Here is a 22,419-nt window from a genome sequence, read left to right on the forward strand (position 1 = left end):
TGCACGTGTCCTCGTGTGCTTTTTGCATTCTCTGTTCCCCCTGCCTGGCGCCAGTTACTCCTCCGAGACCTTCCTGTCCTCACTGAGGGGTTGGGACCTGCGGTGGTTTATCCACAGTGCTTCCTGCCCACCCTCTCCCCAGCTGCCTGTTTCAGCCCAAGAGAATTGACTGAACCTCTTCTTTTCAGCAGCACCACAGGGGTAGTTTGAAATTGGCCGTGGGAGAAGTATTTACACCAGGGAAATTAGCAGAGGGGATGACTCCGGCTTTTCAGAGAGCTGGTTGTTAGCCCTTTACCAGCACACCACCAACCTATGCTGTCTGTAAACCAACTTCTGCCAACCTAGAGTCCAGCTGAGCCTTCGTGTCAAAACGCAAACTGTTGCTGACTCAGATGGGCAAGCCATCATTACTTAATTTTTATTCTCATGTACAAGTAACTTTAGAAGGGACTAAACTGTTAAAAAGACCAGGCACAGTGGCTCACGCCTGGAATCCCAGCATTTTGAGAGGCTGAGGCGGGTGGATCACTTGAGGTTGGGAGTTCAAAACCAGCTTGATCAACATGGTGAAACCCGGTCTCTACTGAAAATACAAAAATCAGCTGCACATGGTGGCGCATGCCTGTAGGCCCACCTTCTCAGGAGTCTGAGGCATGCAAATTGCTTGAACCTGGGAGGCAGAGTTTGCAGTAAGCAAACTCTGCCTCCCAGGTTCAAGCAATTTTTTCCCCTGAGAGAGAGTGAGACTCTGTCTCGGGGAAAAAAAGAAAAGCGATAACTTGTACATCCTTCAAAACACCGTATATTATGATTGTAGTATCTGTGAGTGTATATACATCTAAATGAGCCTTTTATGGGGAAAAAAAAAAGTAGCTTGCTAATTTATGTTATTGTTAGTCCTAGGAACTTTGATGGGGTAATTACTGTGAGGTAAAGTTGAGAATCACCGAAGTAAATAGTGTAAACTCTTTTTCTACTAAAACTGCAAGATCCTGATGGAAAATGTATTTAGTTTAATACGTTTCTTATGGTTTTGTTGTACTAAGAATTGTTGTATGAATTTTTTTTAACAGATGAGGATCCTCATGACCAACCAAAGAGAAGACGAATTAGGAAGCATAAATCAAGAAAAAAACTTAAAAATCCCAATAATGTTCTTGTAGAACAAGCAGAATTAGAGAAACAGCAGCATCTTTTACAGGAGAAATCTCAGCGACAGTACACAGATGGCCCCACAATAAGCAAAAATAAAAAAAGGAAACTGAAAAAGAAACAGCAAATTAAAAGGAAGAAAGCAGCTGGCTTGGTAACGAAGGCTGCTGGTATCAATTTCATGTATCAGCCGGAGGAGAGCAGCAGTGAAGGGACAGATGCAGGAAAGGTCAGTGTGGAAGACCTGACGCTGGCCGGGGAGGAAGACATTCAATACACCAGGGAGGAGGTGGGTGCAGATGCTGGGGAGGAGGAAGACAGTGCAGGGGACAGCAAGGAAGCCCCAACACCAGCCAGGGAGGAAGATGGTGCAGAGGACAGCGAGGAAGCCCTGACACCAGCCGGGGAGGAAGCCGGTGCAGAGGACAGCGAGGAAGCCCCAGCACCAGCCAGGGAGGAAGCCGGTGCAGAGGACAGCGAGGAAGCCCTGACACCAGCCGGGAAGGAAGCCGGTGCAGAGGACAGCGAGGAAGCCCCGACAGCAGCCGGGGAGGAAGCCGGTGCAGAGGACAGCGAGGAAGCCCCGACAGCAGCTGGGGAGGAAGAGGGTCTGGATGCTGGGGAGGAGCATGGTCCAGAGACCAGGGAGCAAGCCTCCACACCGGCTGGGGAGGAAAAGGGTGCAGAGGACAGCGAGGGAGCCCCGACACCAGCCAGGGAGGAAGAGGGTGCAGAGGACAGCGAGGAAGCCCCAATACCAGCCGGGGAGGAAGAGGGTCTGGATGCTGGGGAGGAGCATGGTCCAGAGACCAGGGAGCAAGTCCCCACACCAGCTGGGGATGAAGAGGGTGCAGACACCAGCGAGGGAGCCCCAATACTAGCCGGGGAGGAAGACATTCAAGACACCGAGGAGGATGGTGTAGACGCCAGTGAGGAAGATGATGAAATTACCAATGAAAAGGCAGAGAGCATTCTAAATTTTTTGAAGTCAACACAAAAAATGTATTTCCATGATGGTATGTTTTTTACTGGTTTTTTCTTGCATAGTGACATCCACTTAAAAGTTTGTTAAAAGAAACAAATACAGTGCTTAAATTTCAAAACATACGTTAAAAATATTCAATGTAAATAATTAGTTATAAGGCAAAGATGAGAAGATTTATCTGCTTTCCACCAGTGATGTGGATGGCATATCACATGATGTACCTAGCATATCCAGAGGAGCAGCGCAGCTGTGGCGGGCTGTGTCACCAAGGGCGGCCGGCCCCGTGTTCCTGCCTCTAAGGTCAGGTTTGGGAGTGTGTTGGCATCCAGGCTATATTAAACAAAAGTAAATCCAGATTGGAGATTTTGATGAGCTGAGCTCACCTTCATAAGCTGACAGAGAGCTGAAGGAAACACAGCTTGCGCCTTTAGGACAGATTTCATTTTCTCCTCCACATAGAACTGAGGTACAATTTCTCGGCAGGCATTTTTGTGCAGTTGCTTGTATTGATAGAAGGTCGTAAATGTAGGTGTAATGTCATGGATGGCACTTGCTTGCATTTGCACTACACTTTGCTGACAGCTGACCCAGGGATGTGTGGCTGCCCCAGAATAGAGGTGCTCCCCGTGGACTCTTCCTGGCTTTTTTCTCTTTAATTTTTAAAATAGTTTTTAATTTTTGTGGGTATAGGTGTGTTTTCAATGATGTTACCAGCAGGTTCAGGTTAATGTGGTAGGTTTAGCAGATCCAGATTTAAGCATGGCATTTGATGGTGCTTTTGTGAGCAAGATTGAGAAATATTAGCTATATAATAATTTGGGACGTAAGTAACTGATTTAAACAGTGATGCAGAAGTACCATTGTTAACAGAGTGATTTAAACACCGAGAGTACTTTAGCCTCTTCCTCTTTAGCATGTTTCTCGGCAGATTGTATTGACAAATTGAAAACAAATCTCCAAATGGCACATCAGGAACACATGGCTAAGATACTGCTCAGAGGTCGGAGCCGGGCCGGGGGGCTCACAGGTCGGAGCTGGGCTGGTGGGCCCAGGAGGCTCACAGGTCAGAGCCAGGGCTGGAGGGTGCAGAGGTCGGAGAACAGAACCCAGCACTACATGGCTTCCCTTAGAGCCTTTGCCCAATTGTGAAGCTGTGGATGGAAGATGAGAAGCCACGCAGAAAGCTTCAGAATAACAGGGGCCTCATGGCCATCTTGAGGTGCTGATCAGATGACAACGGGCCTGACCCTCAAGCCTATCAGAGTAGGGCAGCCCAGAGGCAGATGACAGTGCCCCAAATGTGTGGCCATCCTGGGGTCAGCTCAGTCCCCGTGTGATCCAGGGGATCCACTCCTACTGTCTCTGCCTGGCAGAGCAAAGAGTGCGTCCTCTAAAGTATTGTCATCCTAGATATCCACAATCTTTCCTACGCATTCAGTAACAATTTACCAGGCATGCCACGAGCAGGACCACAGCACCAAAAACCATTAGAAAGACAGGAGAGTCAGACTGGGAGATGCTGATGTTATCAGATGAGGAGCTTAAGATAAGGGGAAAAAAGAGGAAAAATTGGCGCATTTCACAGGTAATTTGGATTTACTAAGATAATCACATGGAAATTTTAGGCCTGAGAAATCTCGTAACTAAAATTCAGGCTTCAAAAGACAGGTAAACAGCAAAGGGGAGTTGGCATAAAAGAGAATTAGTGACTGGGAAGACAGGTCAAAGACAGTCTCTAGAAGGCAGGGTGCAGAGCAGAGGATGGCAAACATGGGAGAGAGCCCAGCAGACACGCAGCAAGCGGTCCAGCATCCCTGAAACAGGCCCAGGTGGAGAGGAGAGAGGACAGTTGGGAGTTCTACACAATTGTTAGGGGACACAGAGTCAAACGTTGAAGATGTCCTGCCAACTCCAAGCAGGGTTATTGCCAGAACCTCCACAGGTGAGCACATTGCAGTCAAACTGCCCAGGAGCAGACAGAGAAACAGGACCAGCAGCCGGCCCGAGGCTGCCCTTTCGATGGAAGCAGTGGCAGTCCGGGCTGGTTTGCCATTTTCCTTGGTATCTTCTAAACAGGCACAGTCTGATTCTTTTTTTAAGCTATGTGACATGGACATGGAGAGCCTGATGTCGTTGTCTGGTTGGTCCTGCTGCTGTTGATGACGTTGAGTCGAGTGTGGGACAGGGAAGGCGTTTCACCAGACAGATGTAGACGGGCCAGGTTTCCACAGTCACTCACACAGTGCTGTCTTCTCCTCATTGACTTTTCAGAGCTCTGTTCCGATTCTCTCTTCCGATAGCTTCTTATCTCCCAGACATCCCATTCTATGTGGAAGCGTAGGTTTGAGGCTTTCCTTAAGAGAGTAAAGCTTATCTGTAGTTTATAGAAATAAAAGCAAAACTCTATTTCCAAGCAAAACTGACTTTATGTAGGTGTCTGCAGAGACGCAGCTTCGGCCGTCCTTGCGGGTGCCACTGAGGAGCTGCTGGGGCGTCTTGCGTCGCACACCATGCTGCCCTCAGACGTGTCAGTCCTGCACCACATGAAAACGCTGCTGCTTCTGCAAGATACGGAGAGCCTGAAGCGTGCCCTGGCAGTGTTCCCAGAACATTGCTCGATGCCTCCTGGTAAGTACCATATGATTTATCCAAGGTCCTGCTCAAGATACTCTCATCGAGTCTTGCCTCTAAAAGACTCACCCACCACCAAAACAGCAACGAGTTGGAAAATGTGACACCACACATATGGCGCAGAAGAGTAGAGTCCCACAGAGAAGCAGGCTTCCCGCATCTCTGCTTGATATAAAAATACTTCACGTAACATACGCAGAAATGCATGTGCACTCTAATTTTCCAGACTTGGGAGCTGTCAGCTGTGAGAGCCACATTTTCCTAAGTTTAAATAGAAGTGAGTTCATTTCTCCCTCTTTTCCTTCTCCTCCACTGGTGTCCTCCAGCTGTCTTGTAGCATACTACACCCCGGAGTGGCTGTCATGACTTTTATTTTCCAGACCCTTCACTAGGCGTCCTCTTTGTGCAAACTGTTGTGTGCCGGAGCGGCCAAGCTCGTGTCTTCTCACTGCCGTGTGCAGTGACACGAGCTGTGGTGAGGGTATTCAGGCCACAGAAACCTGCAAATGCCGAAAATCAGAAATCCATGCTGTTTTCTGAGAGCCGTTCGCCTGCACACCACTGAGTGGCCAGGGCTGGCACCGGGACCGTCCGAGAGGCAGGGCAACGGAGACTCTGGCAGATTTCGTGGAGGGAGTTTCAAAGTCAGTGTCAGGGGCTGTTCCTGCCCTTAGAAACACACAGGGTTGCTGAGGGGTCACGACCAGCGTATTAGAAAAGCAGTTAATGAACAGTTACATAATCGTGGTGTGATGGTGCCGTGGCACAGCGCAGGGAGCAGGGGGCCGCTGGGGCCGTGACGCGGAAGTGGGGCCCAGGGGCGACAGTGTAGGAGGGAGGCCGTGCTCCTTGAGGACGCACCTGTGTGTGAGGGAGGGGCAGGCCACAGACGTTCTCTCTCTGTTCCTGGTTGGTTGTCAGGCCTCTTACAGCAAGTACTTAACAAAAATAGATTTCCACAGTAAGGTTTATCTCAAGCCGCAAAAAGTCAGTTTTATTAAACTGATAGGAGGTCTTTATGCGACATGAAAGCAAGCCATTTTAAATTTTAAATTTCTTAAATTTTTGTTCTGTTTCTTACACTTGAGGCTTTTCTGAAATTCACCAGAAGAGTTTTGGCAGTTGTGGGGAATTTAGCAGAACCCTCAATATTAAAATAACTTGTTTCTTATATTAAAATCATCCAACGGTGTGTGTACATCACATTTTGTTAAGCCACTGGTAGAACTAAACTGTGCATGTAACCTGGTTTCTGTAAGCAAGGATACATTGCTTAAAGTTTTCTATCTCAAGCTATTTTATGAAATAAAATTTTATAAACAGTGAAGCTTCGTCTTCACACACTGTATTTGTTGAAAGCAGACTTGGCCTGTACAAGTCTTGAAGTTAAGGGTTTTTTCCCTAGGACTAGCCGAGAAGTTGAGTTAGTCACTGTGTCTCTCACCTCTACAGGATGAGTGCAGAGGCCTTCGCATTCAAAAGCAGATGTGGCTGTTTCGACTCTCCCTCCCCTCTGGTGCAGCAGTTCCTTTTCCTCGATCGTTGGGGCCACATTCAGCTGGGATGCCAGCACTGGGGCAGAGCTCTCACGCGTACGTGAGGTTTTATTACACACGCTCCTCATCAGTGGTCGCTCACACGTACCAACGTCTTACTGCACACGCTCCTCCTTACTGCACACGTGTACACGTACACGACGTCTTACTGCACACGCTCCTCATCGGTGGTCGCGCACGTGGGCTTGAGGTCTTATTCCACACTCCTCATCGGTGGTAGCTCTCATGCATATGTGACGTTTTATTACACACTTTGTCAGTGGTAGCTTGCGTATGTGACGTTTTCATGCATACATTCTTCAGTGGTAGCTCATGCATGCGTGGCGTTTTATTAGACACGCGCGTCAGGGTAGCCCCCACTCCTTGAGTGTTTCTCACATGCACACTGGGAAGTAGGGATTTCTGAATGTCATCCCCCTCTAACCCTCTGCGTGGGAATTAGATTTGTGTCATCCTGACTGTTGGGGCTTTCAGAGCTCAGGCAACTTGCCCTGGGCGGGATGGAGCCAGGCTGGGGGAAGCGTGGATGGGGCTTCCGTGGCCTGTCCTTGGCTCTCTGTGGTTGGAGACTTTAGAGCAGTAGATTCCAGGTGCGGCATTCAGGGCCCTGACAAGTGATAAAACTTGGGGCGAGTCTTCACTGGCAGCCGGTGTCCACCCGTGCGGCCCCTAGTGTGGGTGGTGACGTCACGACTGCTTTTGTCCTCGTGGCTTGGGTGCCGCAGAGCCCTGTGGTGTCTTACTGAGGGTTCCACTTCCGGCTTTTTTCTAGCTCTTCCCCCTTGAGATAAACATCTGTGTCCTTTGCATTTCCCTTTGGACGTGGTTTTCTTTCAGGTCTGATTTTAAGCCTGTAACATTGCACTGTGATGTTCTGAAGTTCAAGTGTAATAGGACCAGTGAAACGCACATATTCAGAATCGGGCCACTGTTTTGCCATGCCAGTGATATAATGCGTGGTTAACAGTGCAGCGTGTCACGGTCACCATCAGTTCTGTGCCGGAGCCGCATTTCACTAGATCATTTCAGAGATCACTTTGGGCCCAGAGGCTCCTGTCCGCGTAACATGATTTTTTGGTCTTTGCTTTATTTTTTGTTTTCTTTCGTTTTTTACTTTCCAGACCATGCCAGAGTAATCTCAGCTTTCTTCAGTTACTGGATCACACATGTCCTTCCTGAGAAGAGCAGTGAGTGAAACGGAGTATCTCTTTAAGAAGAGCTCATCTTTAACAAAAAAAAAGTAACATTAAAGACAAATGTGAAATGGGCTGAGAGTGAGTTCTCTGGGAACTTGAAAGATGTTTCTGCCACATTATTTATTCACGTGTTTGTTCCTGATGGGTGAGATGCCATCTGAGGCTTCGGATGAGAAATTGGGGTAAAATGGAAATTTTTCACTTATTTGCAATTATATATGTCTTGAATTACTATATAAAACTTGATTCCGTTTTTCTAATTATTATAAAAGTTGAAAATGGACATTCTGTTAAGTTAAACTGTATAGTTTGAAGCTCAAAGCTTATACTTTTATAAGTTTTGAATCACCTTGTATCTGAAACTGTCTGTTTTAAGAATGTTTTCTGGGTATTAAAAGGTTCTAGTTTAAGTAGTTTGATGATAGTTGAATTTCTTTTTTTCTCTACTCTGTGAATCATATAAAGAACCAATTTTTCCTGTTTTGACTTTCTTTTTTCTCATAGAAGCAGTCATCAATTCTTAGTATTACTAAGTTTGAAAAGCCTCAATTAGTACATTTTAAGAGGGCAATGGCTCTATGAAAAAAAATTTTATTATGGTAAAACATATGTAACATACGGCTCCATCTTAGTCATTTTTAGGTGCATGCTTCAAGGCATCATGTGCATTTGTGCTGTGCAGGGCCCACCATGCTCATCCTGTCGTCCTGTTTGTGGTGAGAGCATGCCCCTGTGCCTTCCAGGACCCACATATGGCCTGTCCCACCTATGAGCACTGTGTCCCAGGTGCTGTGTGGTGCCCATCTCCCTCCCTGTCCCACTGTGAGTATCCATGTCCCAGATGCTGTGTGGATGTTCATCTCCCTTCCTCTCAGGAGTGGAACCACAGGGTCCTGGTGACGGCGACATTCTGTGGGGAAGCCAGGTGGGCTGCTGGGTTCCCCACGACCTCCATGCTGGTCACTCCTCACTTTCCTGATCAGGGCCATTCTGATGGGGGAGGTGTCTGCTCAGGGGTGCTGCCTACTTCTATCTGTCTTTGGAGAGTGCCTGCCCAAAGCTGATGCTTAGGTGGGCAGTGTGGAAGGAGGCGAAAGAAGCCCTGGCATCCCTCCCAGCCCCCATCCTGCCAGTTCCCTCCAGGTCCTTAAGAATCGTCTCTTCCACAAGCAGGAACCTTCTGGAAGCAGGTGAAGCAGGGATGTTTCTGGCTCTGGGGACTATCCCCTTGGATCCGTTGGCTGTGCAGTGTCCCAGGCCTGACGCAGGCTGCTGGAGCACAGGCACATGGCAGCAGCTGTCACTCTTCACAGCGTCACCCAAGCACAGGATGCAGCATGCTCCAGACGGGGCTCCCAGGAGGTCACACTCGAAGCAGGAGCCGCAGGGGACCTGTGGTCATCTGTGGGGAGTCCTGCCCAGCCCCCCCACTTCCCTTAACTTGGGAGGCATCGGAGTGGCCGGGAGCCCCTCATCCCACAGGAGGAACCCACGCTGCTGCGGCAGCGCCCACGCCGGACTCCTGCCTCCACCGAGAACCCCCGTGGCCCCATGGAACCTGGGCTCCCAGAGGCACCAGCCTACAAACTTGCCATTTAAATGCTTCTTAATTAAAAGCATGTGCTTGGCAAATATGAACAAAAATTAAATATTGGCAGACTCTTAATTTGCGTATTCTTAGCGTCCTATTTGCGTCTTTTAGTTATGGAGCATCTCCACCTTCTCCATGCTCAGAACATGAATACACAGTGACGGGGACGGGGTGGGTGATGTGCAGACCTTTTCCTGGGTTCCTCGGAATCCCTGTAGACTCGCTTTGTGCTCCCGTGATCCTCCATGGTTTTACTTTGTGAAACTTTCTGCGTTCATTTTCCAGAGCCTGAGAATAGTGAGAATGGGGTGCATTTGAGCAGTGGGGTGTTCAGGGTTAATTCTGACTCCAAAAAGAAAAGGCATCTTCTACAAAAGCAAATAAATCTTGTCTTTAATACGTCAGCATAGATAAGATAATCTGTTTATTCCACTGTGTTTGAAGTTGGATAATAATCAGATCAATTTTTCTTCTACAATAGTGCAAAATACTCAGTTCGTGTAATTTATTTTCTGTAAACCATGTCAATTAAGACAGGCAGAGAAGAAAGCACTAGGGAGCATGAGGAATTGTCGTCAGGTTGCTAATATTAAGACATTTGTGCCTAGAAAGAAAAACACAGGACTTCTGAGCCTATCCGTACTGCCCGCACCCTGGGCCTCCGCCTGCGTCTGCAGAGCCTGGGCAGGGAGGCCTCCCACGAGCCTGCCTCCAGCTTGCTTCCCAGGCAGAACTGCGCTGTGTTCGGGAGATGCCAGGGCCCACAGGGCCAGTTCTGGGCTTCGCTTCCCCATGCAGCTCGGGCCCCAAGTGCTCTCCAGGGGATGAGTGTCCTCATCCCGGGGCTCTTCAGAGAATCTCAGGACTGGGTTCCACCCGCTCCAGAATAAGAAGCGTGCACACATCCACCCGCCTCACACACTATTGGGTACGGCTTTGAAGGGGTCAGAAATTCCCCAAAAGCTATTCAATAGGGTATTGTGGTGCGGTGAGTTCCCCACCAGGCTCCTTGGGGCGTTTGTCCACTGCCTAAACCGTGGCGGCTGAGCAGCGAGCCAAGGCCACAGTGCCCGGCGGAGGAGCAGGCATCCCAAGAACCTGAGCCAACTCGAGAGCCCCCTAGGAGAGCAGTACCACTGCTCACGGTGGCAACAAGGTGGGGAACCCGTGTGGAAGCAGATCTTGGCTCTGTCCCAGGCTGCCCAGGAAGCCTGGGAGCCTGTGTGGAAGCAGCGGGGGGCAGTGCTGCCCAAGCCACCCCGGCAGGGTGTCTCTCTGCCATTCTTTCATCTCTGGCTCCCTCCCAGTTGGGGCCAGGGCCAGGGATGGAGGAAACTGAATCCCAAAATTTCTCTCGTAACAAGGATTCATTCATTGTCATCTTCTGCATAACAGATGGCCACAGGCGCAGTGGCTTGAAACGACTCCATTGTCCGCCTCACAGTGACGCCGTGTGGCCAGGCTGGGCCCTCCCGTCCCTGTGTGAGGGTGGGTGTCCTGCCACAGTGCCGGCCTTGGGAGCCAAAGATGGGCCCAGCCAGAGGCCACTTGAACTTGGAGAAGGGCAGCAGCCCGAGCTAAGAATGGCCTCTAGAAAGGGGCTGTGCCTGCCGCCATCTCAAACGTGGTCCGTGGAGATGGGCTGGAGCCCCTGCTGGATGCCCCTTGGGGGCTGGTGTTCCCAGCCTTGTATTTGGACATTAAAGGCAAAGGACACGCCAGCCAGTCAGCCACCTCTACCGCTCTTCCTCTTCGGGAATGGCCGGGGTCAAAGGCAGTGCTCGCGTTCATACCCCTTCCTCCATGTCTGGTTTGTTACAGATCCAACAGCATCTTCGTTCTTCCCTGAAAATACCTCTCATTATTGCAAGGAATTCCTGCCCATTACTCAGTCCTTCAGTTTAACTTGGCGTGGCATTTAGATCGTTCTAACCTCCACCTTCACTCCTGAGGAAAAGGAGCGCATCTGGCTTTCAGCTGATACACACACAGACGAACTCTGTAATCAAGCCCCTATTCAAAATCCAGTGGCCAGTGATGCCGTTCCCCGTAGAGACCCGGACTGGATTTGCCAGCAGGGAGGCGGTGGCAGGGGAGCATCGCCATCTCAGAGGAGCATTGCCATGTTAAGTTCTCCTTGGTTAGAAACTGCCTAAATCCAGCCCCAAAACATCAGCACAATGGCTGTGATCATGACCATAAATCACAAATGACACCTCTGACCAGAGACACAAGAACCCCAAGATAGCCTCCCCTCTGACCAGAGACATTCCGATCTTGCAATAAAACTTTCCTCCACGAAGAGATAGTCCTAGCCTGCAATAAGCTCCCCTCCCAGAGCTCTTAAATACCTTTAGTCTGTAAGAGAAAAGGCTCCCGACCAGAAAATATCAGCCAGAAGCCCCTCTTAGGTTTATTCTCAAAAATAAACCTGTCTTTGACCGTTGAGCTCTTTTCGTGTTTCTTTCTTCCTTCTTCAACTCTTACGGTATCTAGCACGAGTATTGTCATGGTTTCATATTCCACATTGCAACCAACCTTTGAGAAACTAATTTGTTGAGTTTTGCCAACATATTAAAAAATTCATATTTATTTGAGAAAGCTATTAACATACTCCCCTTTCCCATTCTGTTAAACATTTGCTAAATAATAGGAAAGTTGTTTGCTGTTAAAAAAATATTTTTCTCTGAAATGTGTTATTTATATTAACCTATAAGGAGCTTATTATTTAACTTAAATGAATTAATACAGAATGTTTAAGTTTCTGCTTTGGCTTCTAGGGTGGAGCATGCTGGAGGTCTCCCCAGGGCTCTTCAGAATGAGGGATCCTGGGGCCGGAAGTCCAGGAACCATGCCGTGCACCATCTGGCACAACAGTAGCCAGGGCCCCTTGCAGAAATCGTCATCCAGGCCTGCAGCAGGAAGAAATGGCGTGAGTGGGGGTGTCCCTCTGGTTACCAGAGGCAGGTAAGCCCCAAACTTCGACACTTGTCAGTGATAGGGAAGGCAGCAGAAAGCCTCCCAGGGGTGAGCCCTGGCTGATTTCAGCCTCAGCGTGAACAAGGACATTACTAGAGGATGACTCATTACAAAGGGCAGCGTAATGCGCGGTGCACGTCCGTAGCACCAGGGCGAGGGTGGGGAAGGTTGGGAGAAAGCTCTACTTCTCACAGAAAAAGTAGGGCAAGCATAGGGATGACAGAATTAGAAAAGTGCGTTGTTGTTCCCAAGGGAATAACCAAACCCAACAAGGATGATCCGGATGCTAAAATCACTGGGTCACATGTTTTGGGGAAGGAGAGAATCCCGAAGCCTCCCCTTACCCTGCAGGTGACGTGCAGATTTCAAAGGGGAAGAGCAGCTCTGCAGGGGGGATCCAGCTGTGCCACTGAGCACCTGGATGGGAGGCTCCTAGGAGAAAACAGAACAAGAAGGAACCCGGGGGGTTAGAAGATGCTTTGGGTGAGGGGCACACCCCTCTGAGGACCGTGGCAGCAGCAAGGCCGTTAAAGAGGACGTAAGAATTGCCATGGTGGTCAAGGTCAGTTCAGGCCGGCAGGCAGCTCTGCAGCCTGATTTGGGGGAGTTCTCAGGCCGGGCCATGAGTCTGCAGGCAGAGCCAGGTCCTGCAGTGTCACCTGTGGAGGCCGACGAGGGGGCCAGGGGGAGCGTCCTGCTGGGACCGGGTGTGGCTGTGAGAGCAGCACCGTGGGCGGTCTCTGCACCTGCGCTCCTAGAGGATAAAGGAAGACGGGACAGGACGTGCCATGTAAAACATCGTCTTGAGTTAAAATGAGGCACATACGATAGAAATTCTGCAGGAACGTATTTACATAATACGCTGCCTGCCATATGTGCATGAGAGAGGAGTGGAATGGGAGTGGGGCACAGAGGAAGGAAGGAAGGAAGGAAGGAAAGAATGCAGATAAGGAGCGAGCGAGCCAGAGAACAGGCCACTCGCACAGCCAGAATGATGCCTGTGGTGAAGGTCGCTGCGGGATCCACTCAGCCCCTGGGTCCCAGCAACTGACTGCAGTAAAGAGGAAGAGAGGAGCTCCTGAGAGCAGGTGCCAGCGCCCCGTCGTCCAGAGCGTGAAACCGCACTGAGGCAGGAACGTACGTGTGTGTGACAGAAAGGCAAAGGAAGATGAGTGAAAGTCCTGCTCGCACGTCCTGGAGATGCTGACATACAGAATTCTCGGCAGCTTCATCACAATTTGTGAACTGTTGCGTTGCCTTAGGATAAACAGGGTCTTAAAGCTGTTGGCATATTTTGCATTATTTTCTTATTTAAATGGAAAAAACTGGGGCTTTTGAGGCAAAGTCTAGTACACTTAAAAAATACATTTTTATTGTGATAAAATACACATACAGTAAAATTTACATTTTATAATGTAGAGTTCCCAAGCCTAAGCCCCGTCCCCATTGGACGGGAACTCCACACCCCCTTCCCCGTGCCTGGCAGCCACCGTTCTGCCTCTGTCTCTGTGGCGCCAAGGCCTCGGGGGCCCCCCCTCCGTGCACCCCTGCAAGACTCATCCTTCTGTGACGGGCTTATTTCACCCAGCGTAACATCCTCAGGGTTCACCGTGTTACAGCCTGGGTCCAGATTCCCTTCCTTTTTAAGGCTGAATCATATTCCATTTGTTAAAAGAAACACTTCAACTGAATTAAATTTAAAGGAATTTAATTGAGCAATGAATGATTCATGAATCAGGCAGCGCCAGAATCACCGCAGATTCAGAGACTCCAGGGATGTCTGGTGGTCAGAACAAACATATAGACAGAAAACGGGTAGTGATGCGTAAAAATCAGCAGTGAGTACGGAACAGCAGACTGGTCGGGGTGGGCGTCTGCCTGATTTGAACGCAGTTTGAACACTCGGCATTCTATGGGTGGCTGGGACTGGTCGAGACTCAGCTACTGTTACAGACACAGACTCCTGAGTTAGGTTTTCAATCCTGTCTGCCTGCCAGGGTGGTCACAACTCGTCCGTAAGGACTCAGGCGTCCTTCTCTGGCCATGTTTAGGTCGCGTTAGCACACACTGCATCTGTAGATGGACATTGTGCTGCTTCCCCTTTCGGCTGTTGAGTCATGTTGCTGTGAACGTGGGTTCCAGCTTTCAGTCGGGTATGTGCCCAGGAGCGGAGGTGCTGGGTCCCTTAGTGATTACACCACTCTGAGGAGCTCACACTCCGTCTCCACAGCGGCTGCAGCATTTCTCGTTCCCAGCCGCAGGGCACAGGGCTGCTCATTTCTCCTCATCCTCACCAGCACTTACTTCTGGCTTTTAAAGGTGGATGATAATCATCCTGATGGCTATGAAGTGGTGCCTCGTGGTTTTGATTTACACTTCCTCGCTGATGAGAGGGGTCGAACATCTTTTCGTGTGCTTGTTGGCCTTTTGTGTATCTTCTTAGGAGAAATGTCCGTTCCAGTCCCATGCCTGCTTTTGGGTTTTTCGTTTACCACAGTTTTTATAATCCAGTTCTGCATCATATGAGCTGTGTGTCCCTGGTCTCCTCAAGTAGCTTAAATTCTCTGAGCCTGAGGCATCTCCTAGGAAGGAAGACACCCCCTAAGCTCAACACTGTTATTCACGCCCAAGACAACTAACACCCGTTCCCTAGCTTGTGAGTGACCATAGGAATCATCACCAAAACATGACACTTTGGAAAGTGAATAGGTGGCGTTAATAATACGCTGGAGCAGCAGGCGTGAGCCAGGACCGTCCCAGGCAAGCTCGTGGTCCCTTTATGTGATATCAGCTGTATTCCGTTCCTGTTCGGATGTCCCCACCGTCCCCAACACGTCTTTCCAACCACCAGCCAGCAACAGTCAGGCTTTGCGTTTAACCAAATGGTTAATTTGGTTAAATTAACAGACTGGCCTGTGTCATTGCATTTATCTCCACCCACTGCTTCCCACAAGGCGGTGACTCTGCCGGGGCCAGGCCATGGTCTTGTTCTTGTGGAACAGCCTCTCCCTCCATCACGTAACCTTTCCTTCGCCACTGCGTTTCCTGCCACCAGAAATGAGATCTCCAGGCACTGGGTTCCGAGGGCATGTGGGTGCAGGATGGGCACACGGAAGGCAGGAGCACCAGGGTCGTTGCCTGTCTGAAGAGGTGACTGCAGAGCCCTCAGTGGTAAACCCAGGCCAACAGGCCCAGGCGCCTGTGAATGCTCTCCAGGTGCCCGGATGCCTCAGCAACGGCCAACGGTCTTTTCCTAAGTCAGTGCTTTCATTTGGGTTGCAAAATAGTCAATCTTCTAAGTTTACCATTCCTTCCACATTTACTACCAAGCATTCTGTGAAAAAGGCCTTTTTCTCATCAAGAGATGAAACACAGTTTCTCTTAAGAAAGGGGGAGACTGCTGCAGTCATTCTGTTTCCTCACCCAGTTCGAGCAAAGAGTTGACAATGATGTCGTAGTGGCCACCACACGAAAACGAAATGCCTCCCACCACTCCCCCTACTCCATCTCAGCCGCTCCCTCTGCTCACTCTTCTCCCACCTCCCCCACTCCCCCCACTCCATCTGAGCCGCTCCCTCCCCTCACTCCCCCAACTCCATCTCAGCTGCTGCCTCCCCCGACTCCATCTCAGCCACTCTAATGCCCGTCTCTCTCTCTCTCTCTCTCTCTCTCTCTCTCTCTCTCTCTCTCTCTCTCTCTCCAGCTCTCCCCTCCCTGCCCACCGACTCTCCCTGACCCTGCTGTCAGCCCTGCCCCTGGCTCGCTCTCTGACTCTCCTGTTGCCCAGCCCCTGCCCCTGCCCCCAGCCTCCGTCTCTCTCCCTAACCCACTTCCCACTGCATGGACACGCAGGGTCTTCTCTGGCCAGTGGGCCCCCTCTGGGCAGGCTCCTGCCTCCTCTTCACCTGCCGCATTGCCAAGGGCGCTTGCCTGCTCTGAAGGCCCCGAAGCCCCAGGCTCACCTCAAACTTTCTGTGCCCCACAACTGGGACCAGCTGCTTCTCCAGCAAGCCCTGGGATGACATTCTTAAAGACAGATTTCAAAATCGGAATTTGTACTTTCAGGATCCCTTTCCCTCTTTTCCCACTCCCAGCTATCCCAGTGTCCCACAGTGTCAGGCAGCTTTGGGAGCTGAGGACCCTATCCACCCAGTGCCACTTTTCTTCCCGACCCTGGGCTCACAACCTGAGCTGAACCAGACATGAACATAAGCCCAAAACACCCAGCATTGACTTGTAGCCCCTAATTCAACTGAGCTGAAATCCAGTATCAATGTGGCCCTGAATCCAGCCGGGGAAAGGGCGTGTGGTAAGCCAGGGGCTGTGGTTCCCCAGCAGCGCGTCTTCCTTAAGCCGTCGAACCCGTGTAGGGCCAGCACTGTACCGTGCCTGGACGGGGTGTTCTGTCTGGCTTCGGTTATTCATATCCCCCAGCATTTGTGAACTGTTTGTACACAGTTTGTCCACAGGACCCAGATCTGCTTCTCAGTCACACTCAGGGAGCTCCAGTCTCTGTGGGTAACACTCCAGGCCTCTCACTCTGACCTTTTGCCGTGAATGGGTGAAGCCTCCCGCGGTGGCTGCAGCCCCGTGCTCTCGCTCTGCCAGGTCAGGCCCCGGCTCTGCAGGCCTCGGAGCCCACAGCAGAAGAGACCCTTTCATCAGCGCATGCCTCGGGGCGGCTGCACCCCTCAGGGTCAGGGTGGCCTGAACTTGCGTCCTGTGCTTCCTGCCCTCATTCTTTCCTACCGTATGACACAGCGCCTGTCTGGAATCTGAGATCGGGTCAGAAGGACTACATTCGGCCAGAAACACCGCAGGGTTGGCCAGCACAGCAGGTGAGGGCAGAGGGTTGTTGATTCTGCTGAGGTCTGGGCAGGGACCAGAGAGAGCTTCATCTAGGAGGGGGCATCTGAGATGAGCCTAGAGAACGCAGAGCAGAAGACCAGTCAGCAGGGCAAGGAGAGGTGCCCTCCGGGAGGAGCGACGTCACCGGGGTGCTCGGGGCCTGACGGCCACTGAGTTCTCCGTGGGTCAGATCACAGACACAACCTCCTCCCAGCACAAGTCATCAAGAAAGATTAAGCTGCAATTTGAATAATCTGTGGGAAAGGGTCTTGTAGATGTGGAATGAGACATTTGAGGAAGATGTTACAATACAAGCTGTTAACCTTTCTCAAGCTAATTACAGCCAGCAAGGTTAATGCTGTCTATGTGACATCAGTTTCCTCAAGATGACTACTTAAGGGGACTTGGGATTTCTTTTTCTCTGTTTTAATTTTTAAAATGAGGGCCCGTAAACCTTGCTTGTATTTGGCCACTAAGGGGCCTCCTAATTGGCTTATTTCCTTTTAAAGTATGAAGATTGTTCGTCGTGGCATTAACTACACACAGATTTGTACGACTTTCCGTCACTAGAATTAAGTCAAGGAAGTTTGAAAAATCAACTTTTGGTCAGACTCCAGCAAATAACCCATCATTTTCCACCAGTGTCTCTGTTTCAATGTAAAATTATAGGCTGGAGTAGATGCCAAGTCCTCTGCCTTTGCCTGTCCAGGGGAAGTAAGGAAACGTCAAGCCGCACCCGGAATCAAGAAGCTGGCAGTGGCTTTGGGAGGGGCTGGCTCACGCTGTCTCCTCATAAATGGGGTGAAGCGTCAGGCACATCCCATGGAGGCTGCAGAGCAAGCTGAACTATCCTGGACTGTTCTGCTGCATTCCACATCTCCCTCAAAACTCACTGACTCTGGAAGCAGTGGTTATGAAGTCTTGATTGAAACAGAACTGAGATTTTTAAGAAAATTAACAATTTCTGATATTGTCAGTTGTTACGTGTTTCCAGCTTTTATTGGCTTTTGTCGAAATCAAATTGGAAGAACTTCAACACTCATGCGAGTGAATCTCCTCTTTCATGGTAAAATCTCATTAAAGAATGTTCCTTGACTTTGGCCATTTTTCAGGGTCACAAGCATTAAAAAAAAAGAAACATAGGCAGGCGGAGAGAGCTCGTTCTGCCAGCTGGAGTTTGTGTGTCCGCAGCCGCAGAGAGGGACTGGGATGTGAAAAGTTCAGTTGAAATAGAAAGAATCCATGTTTGTGCTATTAAAAAAACAGATCCTGCTGCCTTTTCATGAATACCTTCCCCACAGAGGCCCTGAGACTGGGGGGTGCCCCTCTCCCGTCTGCCTCCCAGTTCTGCCACCAGCTGCCTGCAGGTCTAAGGCAAGTAATTCAGCCCCACTCAGTTTCTTCCTCTGTAAACGGAAATGATAACAGCTTCGTGCTCTAAATGAGCCACTCCCCATCAGGGCTCCGGACATGACATGGGCACACACAGGGCACCTGTACAGCAGCTTTTACGGACCATTATTCTCCTTTGTTTCTCGAAAATCTTACCTGGAAACACAAGCTCAGGAAATAAGGAAATTAATTAAGGCCAGGAGGCTAGTCAACAACAGAGCCAAGACTGAAAGACAGGGCTGACCCTGAATCCAGGGTGCTCGGTCATGTTTGCAGGATAGCTGCTAACTGGATTGGTGGCTGGTGACAGACATACTCTTTGATATTGTGTGGTATGCCCAGAGTGATAGGTTGGAATTCATCATTCAAAGTGCTTTCAAATCATTGCCTCATTTATTTCTCTATCACTTCTTCCAGGAAGATATTCATCCTGATCGTATATACTGAAGTTTGCAGCCTGGGAAGAATAAGCCGTAAGACCCTGGGGTCACAAAGACACTCAGCAACGGGGTGAGTGGGAACACAGCCCGCACTTCAGACCCAGACCTCAGTGTTTTCATCTGAGTAGAAAAAGCAGGCCAGGCACAGTGGCTTGCACCTGTGATCCCAGCACTTTGGGAGGCCAAGGCAGGCAGATCACCTGAGCTCAGGAGTTCAAGACCAACCTGACCAACATGGAGAAAACCCATTTCTACTAAAAAAAAAAAAAAAAAAATTAGCCAGACGCGGTGGAACATGCCTGTAATCTCAGCTGCTCAAGAGGCTGATGCAGGAGAATCGCTTGAACCTGGGAGGCAGAGGTTGCAGTGAGCTGAGATCGCACCATTGCACTCCAACAAGAGGGAAACTCCGTCTCAAAAAAAAAAAAAAAAAGAAAGAAAAAAAAAGAAAGAAAAGAAAAGAAAAACAAAAAGCAGAACCCAGGACTAGGGCTTTCGGCATTTCCAGCCTCCCCAGATGGGGAAGGCAATACCAGGTGGCCACGCTGGGCATATCCACGACCTCAGCAGCACGGGCCGTGTTCTTCCTGGCGGAGGCCTGCTGCAGACACGCTTCAGCACAGTGTTGTGGGTGGGCGGGGCGCTCGTGCCTGCCAGGAGGGCACTTGTGAAATGCGCCTGGGAGAGACGTCTGTGGAAATTGTCTTGTCAGGGGGAGCTGAGTATGGGTCAGAAGGAGTGTGCGGAGGCGGTGTCCGCCAAGTGGCAGCCGCTGTGCGCAGGGCAGCGTGGCCGCCGTGGGCTTGCTCTCTGACGATGATGATAGGCCACTGTCTAAACGAGGCTTCTGGGCCGAGGCAGCTGCAGTGAGAGAGGGAGCGACTCCGGGGATAAGCAGGTTCAGGTGCGTGAGTTACACACACTTCCTGTGGGGGATTGCGATGACCTGTTGTGAGGCAGGAGACGCAGCTGGAACTGAAATTACACACAAGCAACACCGTGAGCTGCTTGAGAAGTGGAGTCGTGGGGAGTTTCCATCGCGAGACAGTCTCGCCGTGTGTAAGCAAGGTCCTGCTCAGCGGACACCACTGCCATGGCCTCCTTCTGACCCACACTCAGCTCCTTCCTGAAAAGACAGTCTGAACCCACGAACCTTCCCAGGTGCAATTCATCAGCTGCGCTTCTTCCAGGCACGGCCTGACTGCCCACAGCCCTGCGAGGAAAGCCGAATCTCAAGCCGGCCTCCTCCCGGCTTGTTAAAGACACGTCTGTTAAATCAAGAGTCTCCGCAGCAAGCCTGGGCCTGTGTTTTGCTCGCCTGCCTGCGGTGGCTGAGGAGGCTACATGTTGAATCGAAGTCTCAGCAGCAAGTCTGGCCCCAGCATTTTGCTCAACTGTCTGGGGTGGCTGAGGAGGCTCTACGTGGAGAGCAGGGCCCTGGCTGCTCTGTCCTCTCACGGCTAGTGACTACAGGTGGGTGTGGGCATCAGACAAGCACAAGTTTGACTCCCAGCTGCTCCACTCACCCACTGAGGGGCCGTGGTTCCTGTGACAGCAGCTGCCGGACACTCCCCAACTCGCCTCCTGCTCCTTGGCACACGGTGGGACTGTGCTTCCCTACCCAATGACATTCTGGGGCCACATGATGTCCTCACAGCAAAGCGCCCCACACAGCTTCCCTGCTCTCTTCTTGTGAATTCAGCATCTGCAGCGGCCATGAGCACAGCCAGACAGCAGGAGCAGCGTCCTGGATGACTCCACGGGAGAAACAGCCAGAACAGGCCCCTGCCCAGTAAGAGCTGCATGCAAGTTAAATGGGGTGAACCCCTGAAGGGCCTGCCACTCTGTGGATCCAGAGTTGACTGAACCCAAGCTTTGGAGAGCTGATGGTTCCTGCTGTGGGGTGCAGCACACACATGCACACACCAGCACGGACACAATACACACGCCGGGGAGTGTCGGCCCTGCCCGATGGTGACACACGTGCTCACACCCCGTTGCTGGAGCCTCCAGGACCCTGCCCCAGAAGCCAGTCATGACAGGTGAGTGTGAGGGTGCAGGGTCGGGCTCCTGGGAGTCCCTGGACATGTCCCTCAGGACACTCTGGCAGGTCAGGGCCAGGCCGCTGGCCACCGCATCCAGGTCGACCATAGCTGCACCACCCGTGGGCTGTGATCTGGGCTCCCAATACCACCCATGCGTGAGGGAGGACAGATGGGGGGCTTGGTGGGGGACGAGTGCAGGTGAACCTCTGGGCAGCCCCACACACAGCCAGCCGTGGCCATCACTGTTGTTAGTGGTGCTGAGCCAGGCACAGACTTTGGAGGGAAGCTCAGGCTGGTCCCCATGGCCCTGGCTTGGCGCGCGTCGTACCCGGGTAAACCCGTGTGAGGGACGCCATCACAGACGTAGACATGTGTTTTCTGTATGGGCCTGATGAGACTCAAGGTAAACGCGCAAGCTCGGACCTTTGCAGCATATCCTGGCCCTCTCTTGAGGCTGAGGGGCCTGTCCTCAGGGGGTTTCCTGAACAGAGGTCTCTGTGAAAGGTCCACAGGGAGAGGCAGAGGCGACCACATCCCCTCTTGCTGAGCCACTTTTTTTTAGCTGAGTGGCTGCAGCAACCCCTTGGGTCTATGTCCCTGGGTGTCCAAAGCCTGGGACATCCCCAGGTGCGCTTGGGAGCCACGGGTGGCCAGGCTGCAGGAAGGAACTCCAAGGACCACCATGATCCCTTCGCCCTCCTTCCTTCCCCAGAGGCACCAAGAGGGCAGCCAGCCGCAGCCGCAGCCGCAGGACGGCTTCCAAGGCCCTAGCGGGAAGCTGCTCTGGTGTCTGACTCCTGAGAGGGGAGAGGCCGTAGAGCGGCGACACACTTAAGAGACAAAAAAAGAACCTTCCCTTGATTTTCTTATCCTCGACCCGGGCTGCTCAGCGGGGCTGGGAAGTGCGGAGGCGTCAGACACCGTGGTCATCCCATGTGGAACTCAGCATCACAGTGTCGCCTGACACCAGGGACCAGCTGAGTGGGCGCCAAGGGCAGCCCTCCCTCTGCCCATCCTCGGGGCTGGTCAGGCTGCTCTGCCGGCCATCCTTCCTTCTGCACACACAGTGGGCATCTACTGCATGCCTGGCACCAGGCTTAGAGCTGGGGTGAGCCACAAAGAAACCTGCTGTTGAAGGTGCCATCCCAGCGGGGCTGCCGTGATCATGTGTGTTCGGATGTGTGTTCAAGACCTCGCAGGGCACCCTGATCATGGGGCGTGTGGATGTGTCCTCCAGACCCCGCGGGGTGCCGTGACCATGGGGCGTGTGGATGTGTCCTCCAGACCCCGCGGGGCTGCCGTGATCATGGGGCGTGTGGATGTGTCCTCCAGACCCCGCGGGGCGCCGTGATCATGGGGCGTGTGGATGTGTCCTCCAGACCCCGCGGGGCGCCGTGATCATGGGGCGTGTGCATGTGTCCTCCAGACCCCGCGGGGCGCCGTGATCATGGGGCGTGTGCATGTGTCCTCCAGACCCCGCGGGGCGCCGTGATCGTGGGGCGTGTGGATGTGTCCTCCAGACCCCGTGGGGCTGCCGTGATCGTGGGCATGTGTCTTCTAGACCCTGCTTTCAGTGTTTCGGGTGAACACCCAGGAGTTGA

At 51.5% G+C, this 22,419-nt stretch overlaps 1 protein-coding gene and 1 pseudogene across 7 annotated transcripts in view; both read left to right on the top strand.

Annotated features, from left to right (window-relative positions):
• The window catches only part of ERICH1 (glutamate rich 1), a 67,135-nt gene extending 51,458 nt beyond the window's left edge, over window positions 1–15,677 (top strand). For 3 of the 7 annotated variants that reach the window (XM_074384220.1, XM_074384221.1, XM_039461138.2), the window contains exons 4-6: window positions 1,077–2,171; window positions 4,574–4,768; window positions 7,449–9,189. In XM_074384220.1, the coding sequence (XP_074240321.1) occupies window positions 1,077–2,171; window positions 4,574–4,768; window positions 7,449–7,522 (1,364 nt within the window). In that variant the 3' untranslated portion in view covers window positions 7,523–9,189. Of the gene's footprint in view, window positions 1–1,076; window positions 2,172–4,573; window positions 4,769–7,448; window positions 9,190–11,894 lie in introns of those variants that run through there. The other 4 variants (XR_012513344.1, XR_012513343.1, XR_012513342.1 and 1 more) reach the window with 4 other exon arrangements.
• On the top strand, window positions 9,271–11,888 carry LOC141580896 (uncharacterized; annotated as a pseudogene).
• Window positions 15,678–22,419: the final 6,742 nt, after the last annotated feature.

The sequence above is a fragment of the Saimiri boliviensis genome, chromosome 13 (assembly GCF_048565385.1).
Source record: "Saimiri boliviensis isolate mSaiBol1 chromosome 13, mSaiBol1.pri, whole genome shotgun sequence".
Classification (NCBI taxonomy): domain Eukaryota; kingdom Metazoa; phylum Chordata; class Mammalia; order Primates; family Cebidae; genus Saimiri; species Saimiri boliviensis.